This window comes from Pyrus communis, chromosome 3 (genome assembly GCF_041283825.1).
Source record: "Pyrus communis isolate YQ-2024b chromosome 3, ASM4128382v1, whole genome shotgun sequence".
NCBI lineage: Eukaryota > Viridiplantae > Streptophyta > Magnoliopsida > Rosales > Rosaceae > Pyrus > Pyrus communis.
In genome coordinates this window covers 20,766,105-20,772,104 of record NC_142567.1, presented here as the reverse complement: position 1 = coordinate 20,772,104, position 6,000 = coordinate 20,766,105, and the positions used below count along the sequence as shown (strand labels likewise).

The following is a 6,000-nucleotide window of genomic DNA, read 5'->3' as shown; positions in this document are numbered from 1 at the left end:
CGCACCTCTGCAAAGGGGGCCGGCCACACCCCTATAAATACCACTTCATTTCTCCAAAAACCTAAGTTGAATCCTCTTGCAAAATTATCTAAATTCTCTAAACATTTTTCCCTCAAAATTCAAGTTGAATCCTCTTGCAAAATTATCTAAATTCTCTAAACATTTTTCCCTCAAAATTCTAACTTTGGCATTGGAGGTTCTTTACCCAAAGCCCCCCCCTTCATCATGGGCGTGTGAGGCTCTTGGCCTTGACCTAAGGTGTTAATTGTTTTTGTAGGTGCATTTTCGTCCAAGAACAAGAAGAAAGAAATTTGCATCCACATATACGCCCCAACATCAAACACAAACCTTAATTTAACTTCTAAGTATTAATTAATCTTACAAACAACCCATTTATTCCATAAATCATTGATGAATGAACTTGGAACTAAACACCCTACCTTAATATGCCTGCCGAAGCTTTAGTTGCCGGAAAAAATGGAACTTTCCGACCAAAACAGAAAATATGGTTCAAAACTCAGCTCACTCTTCTCACCTCTATCTCACATCCCTTTGTTCGAAATCAAAGGTATGAGGTGAACCTAAAGTTCATTTATGTGGGTATTTTAGTAACCCATTTATGTGTGAAAGAAGAGAGAGGAAGGGAGAGAAAGTAGAGAGAGAACAATTAGAAAATGGGAGAAATAACCCAATTATGTGGGTATTTTAGTAATTTTGATTTTGTGCATGGCTTGTGTATGACTAATTTGTCATATTTATGTCTCAAGATTAAGAATTTTTTCCATTTTAAAGTATTTTGCTAGTTTTTATTTCCCATCTTTTATTATGTTGAATCCTTAGATGGGCTTGGGCCTGTGGTTATAACTTATATTGAAGAAAAGGCGAACATGTGGAGACCGAAAATCAGAAGAGAAATTATCCCAAAAACAATTACGAGTTATGAACTTACGACATCCCTCTCCCACTTAGGGGTGGAAAAAATTCCCAAAAATCCCAAACCGAACCGAAAAAATCCCGATCCCAAACCAAAAATTTCCCAAACCGAAATTTCCGAAATTTTCGGGATGCTATCCCGAACCGATCCCAAAATTTCGGTATGGGATTCGGGATTGTCTTCGCAATATTTCGGGAATCCCATACCGAACCGAAAATATATAATGTTAATTATTATATATATATTTATACATATATATATATATTATTCTTTTATAATTGATACTAGTAGTTTCTAATTCATGCTCTGCAACCTGGAATGCCCTACACCTTGCATATTTTTCATGTTCTGTTTGATATTCATGTGGATTTTATTATTGCTGCTGCCATGGCTGATGATTTCAAAAGACTTGATTCTTTTGTCTCTCAACAGATTGCAAAAAGGATTTAATTAATTTGAATTTTGACTATGATAAAAACAGTCAGGCATGCCAGTGTTCAATTAAATGGTAGTGTGAATAAAATGAAATTCCTAGTTCATGAATGTATTCTTGAATTATATATTTGAAGAACAATTCATAATTTCATATTTCAATTTGGGATTCCCGATTTGTCCCAAAATCCCGAAAATATTTCGGGATTCCCGAAATTTGGGATTCCCGAAAATTTGGTTTGGGATTGGTCTTCAAATTCCCGTCCCAAAAAATTTTGGTTTGGGATTCGGGATACTAGTTTCGGTATGGTATCCCATACCGAACCACCCCTACTCCCACTGGTTTCTACTTCTCGCTCCCTAGTCTTCACCATCAGCTAGTGCCCACCGCCACGGCCGCCACCACCGCCTTCGTAAGTTGGTTTTTCATCTTCCAAACACTTGTTGGGAATTCTTCCATTTCTTCTTTTGTTCTCTTACAACTTTTATTTGTACTATTTCTCTTCCTTTAATTTAATTTTTTTATTCTATTTCTTTCTAGTTTAGGGATATAGGGATTTAGGGTTTAGGCATGGCAGAGCTATGTAATGGAAATACATTGGAAGAAGATTTGCTTTCTTCAGTTGGCTGCGCTTTGATTTGCAATAGCAAGGAATTGGTATCACAAATGAATATTGGAACTTTTAAATTTGATCGCTGAATCACGTCTAATTGTCATTATCTCTAGTTTTGATTGAAGATTTAAAAAAAGGGAACTTTGTGCTCCCTCCCCGTTACTTTGATGTGATTTTTCTAATAAAAATGTGGCCACCGGAAAGGTAAAGAGGGCCGGATTTTTTTGACCTTTTTCGTTTTTTTATGATATCTTTTGTTGCCAAGAAAATACATTTCTTGCCTTTGTGTCTCTGGAGAAAAACTTTAGTTTTCATTTCTGATTCTTCTGGAAACTGTTGGGCTCAATACTTTATTGATTCTGTTTTTTGGCTAGTATTTTAGGATTTTTCATCATTTGAGACTTTATTTTGATTTTTTTTTCCAAAACTTAACTATATACGACTTAACCAATTACGTAATGCAAGAAGTTTTCTATTTTTCAATTCATACTTTGCGTTCTAATTTTTAATTTTTCCTCACCTATGGGTTTCTTGCATTCAACTTGACAAATGCAGTAGCAATATATAGATCGTGGAATTGTTTGAATGGAGAATAGACTTTGAAAGAGCGTAAGCTAGCTCTTCTATGATCAGTTAGCTAGGTCCCTTAATTTTTTGTGGTGCAGAAATTAGTAGAAGAAAGATGGGTTAGATAAGGTCCTAAAAGCCTTGTGTTTGTTAGTTGGGTTTGGTTCTGCATTTCTATTAGTTCAACTTGAAAGTGCAAAAATGAATTGGATTTCATGCATGAATGAGTCAGTGACCAGTTACCTCAATATGCATCTTTTGACCGGTGACCAGTGACCATGGGTGTGAATACATATGCATGTGTCTATAATCAGTTTTTTAATCTTAAAATAACTATTCAGGGATTTATTTTGTATATGCAAGTGACTACTCAGTTTCTTACATCCTTGTAGGGGGGATACCTCAAAAATGTTTCTTCGTTGTTGCTCAGTTTGGTTTAGTATTCGTTTAATTTAAAAATCATACGTATGCATGCGTGTAATGTATATAAGGAGGTGTGTCTTTTTGTGTGTGCAAGTGAATACTCTGTTGTGGGGTAAGGTTGATTACGTCTTCCTAAACCCTTGTGTTTAATTCATTCGCATCGTCTAATTGTTTGAATCTTGTTATTCAGTTCATTTGTATGTTTAAAACTGGTTTTGTAAGTTTGGGACATTCTGAACAAACAAACAAGCGAATAAAATATCCATGAAACTTTTAATCTAGGGAAAAAAGGAGTATGTAAGGTCAGATATATAGCAGCAATATTTTGCAAAAATGAGCCACGGGGACTGATGCATGGAATTCTATTACTTAATAACTGAAGCAGATGTCAACTGGTGATAATATTGTGTAACAAATATATTTATACGTTATATACTGAATATATCTAAACTTTATAGTTAGCCGCCCCAACTCCTTCATTTGCTTGCTCTCTCTCTCTCTCTCTTGACAGTTTATTGGTTGATTTATTCTGCTTTATTTTGTTTGGGCAGCTGGAGAATTCTTCTCTTTGGTTGAAGACATGGTGGGTTGGCAGAAGCATGTACAGTCCCTAATCCGTCAAGTTGGGAAAAGAGTGGAGAATTATAGTACTTCTTCCTTTTCTCCTTGTCATTTTCTGAAACTCCAGACACCACCTTCTCAAACCATGTCAAGGCCCCTTTATCACTACTTTCAACAGTTGGTAAGGCACAAAACTCTTCTGATTTTCTCTTTCCTTTTGTTTTAATTGCCATTTAATTATTGTATTCGCTGTTTTCCATATCACAAGGGAATTTCCAGTTCAAGGAACTTGCTTGCAGATTTGTCTGCTGGAGTTACTCCTCTACCAGCATCAGATGGTGAAAAAGGTGAAGAACAGGACCGGAAATCACCCTCTGGACCTTCACAAGTTCAATTTGTCTTAAAGGGAATTAATCAGGTTACCATATTTCACACTTGTTGCATCTTTTTAAATAATTGTTTTTCCTTGGGCTGCGGGTGGGGGTGGGGGTGGGGATGTTATACATTGAAATGGGCATACATTTATTAGTTTTAGCTCACTCCGTGCTTGCTTGTAGAGCCCTAATAAGGTCAACTTGGTTGCCAAACTGGTTCGTGGTATGCGTGTTGAAGATGCATTATTGCAACTGCAAGTGGCAGACAAGCAAGCTGCAAAAACTGTGCATCAGGTGGTAGAGCCCTTCCTTCCACACTTGTTGAGCTTGGAAGCCTGTTAATTAGATAAATACTCGGTGTGTGTGTGTGTGTGTGTGTGTGTGTGTCCTTGAGTATTTTGTCTTACAAAATGATATTCATTTCTTACAAATTATAGTAATCATCATGTGAATGATTTAATATTTTGAATAGGATATTGGCTTCGATGTTTTTTACATAATTATTTGATTATGCTCATCTAGAACTCACAGATGAAGAAATGTCTAATATTTGGATGTGTTTCACAGCCTCTAGAGGTTTTGTATTTTTTCCTTTGAGTCATAACCTTTTATAACAAAATATTAACATTAATTAAGACCGACGCTACTGTTCGCAGGCTCTTCACTCAGCCCGGGCAGATGCAACTTATAATCATGGGTTGGATCCAGAACGTCTTCTCGTTGGTAAATAATGCAAGTGCAGTAATGTTTCCTCTATTTATTCTATTATTTTTCTAAAAAATCAATATTCATTGCTCTGCATTCTGTCCTTCTTGCAGTTGGGGCCTTGTTTGGAAAGGGATTCGTGGGATTCCGCAAGAACAGACTTTACTACCATGGTAAAAGCAATGATGGAACTAAAGTGAGACCAAATTACCAACTAACGGTGATGCTAAGGGAGATAGCTCCCAAAGAGGAGGAGGAGATAGCTAAACAGAGGGTTAACAATTTTCTCTATCTCAAGAAACGCCTCAGGTTCACGAAGCAGGAAAATAAATTTGTTTCTCACTACATTACCAGTGATCACAAAGGCAAAGCCAGTACCAGTCGACCAAGTGGTCTGGCTTCATGAGCAAGCTTCCCTCCCATGGCTTGAAAGATTTTCGAGATGCATTTCGAGAGCTCATCCTTTGTCGTTGCTATTCAATAAAACATCATGTACAAGTGTGAAAAACCAAAGTGTCAAGAGTAGGATCAAGCGGGTCGTTGTCTCAGTTTCTGTTGTTTTAAATGCTCAGATGTAGAATATCTCAAGTCATTTTTATTTAATTGGTGCATTGAGAGAATATGGTTCTACTTCCTTCTCCTTTTGCACCATGCCTTTATTTCAGCTAGACAGATGAATAGATAGCACCCTCTTGGTTATGAGTAACTATTGTGCATACTTTTTTTTTTCCTTATTAAAAAAATGAACCAGCTATGACTTCGTCACAGTAGCTCACTCTTCCAGGGGCCGAGAAGACTCACAAAAGCATTTCAATCTCTCCTTGGTTATTGCGATTCACTAGCGGTAGGAAACAAATCTAGGACATGCTTGTGGAATACGGGCCTAGAATTCATCCCTAATCACTGGACCACCCCGTGATGGTTAACTGTTGTGTATGCTTGGAATGCTTGTTATGCGGTGTACTTCTTGTATGTTATCCAAGAGAATTTACCGTGTATGGAGAACGTGACCACTTGATCTTACTATTCCACTGAAGTTATAGTATGTATTTGCTTTTTAATATACATCAACCATGTCGCCCACCTATTGTCACGTGTTGTACTTTGCGTGAGTGGTCAATTATGTGAAAAATAGGATCAATAAATGGGAATTCATTGAATTTAAGTGAGATCTTCAATAGTGGTACGTATTTAATGTTGGAAGGTACATCATGTGATAAGTGTTCCAAATACACATAAAATTTCTCATGTTATGTGTTATCCTCACACTTCTTTTTATTTTTCATACACATCTATCAATTTCTAACTATCAAATTGAATGAATTGAAGGGAATTAGAAGACAAAAATTACATTTTTTTCCTGTTGTTTCATACGCACTGGGGGTAGCTT

At 36.6% G+C, this 6,000-nt stretch overlaps 1 protein-coding gene across 2 annotated transcripts; it reads left to right on the top strand.

The window, feature by feature from the left end:
* Nucleotides 1–1,699: 1,699 nt before the first annotated feature.
* On the top strand, nucleotides 1,700–5,316 carry LOC137714133 (uncharacterized). Of its 2 annotated transcripts, XM_088691250.1 has the most exons (6): nucleotides 1,700–1,779; nucleotides 3,522–3,712; nucleotides 3,800–3,949; nucleotides 4,089–4,199; nucleotides 4,562–4,628; nucleotides 4,724–5,316. In XM_088691250.1, the coding sequence occupies exons 2-6, from the start codon at nucleotides 3,551–3,553 to the stop codon at nucleotides 5,014–5,016; spliced, it is 783 nt and encodes a 260-aa protein (XP_088547376.1). In that variant the 5' UTR covers nucleotides 1,700–1,779; nucleotides 3,522–3,550; the 3' UTR covers nucleotides 5,017–5,316. The 2 variants fall into 2 exon arrangements, with proteins under 2 accessions (XP_088547376.1, XP_088547377.1); XM_088691251.1 differs by lacking the exon at nucleotides 4,089–4,199.
* Nucleotides 5,317–6,000: the final 684 nt, after the last annotated feature.

Bases quoted from the DNA above. Each gene is read 5' to 3' on its own strand.
- LOC137714133 (XM_088691250.1), top strand. From the start codon at position 3,551: ATGGTGGGTTGGCAGAAGCATGTACAGTCCCTAATCCGTCAAGTTGGG. The intron at 3,713-3,799 runs GTAAGGCACAAA...CCATATCACAAG, and splicing joins ATCACTACTTTCAACAGTTG to GGAATTTCCAGTTCAAGGAA. The intron at 4,200-4,561 runs GTGGTAGAGCCC...TACTGTTCGCAG, and splicing joins CTGCAAAAACTGTGCATCAG to GCTCTTCACTCAGCCCGGGC.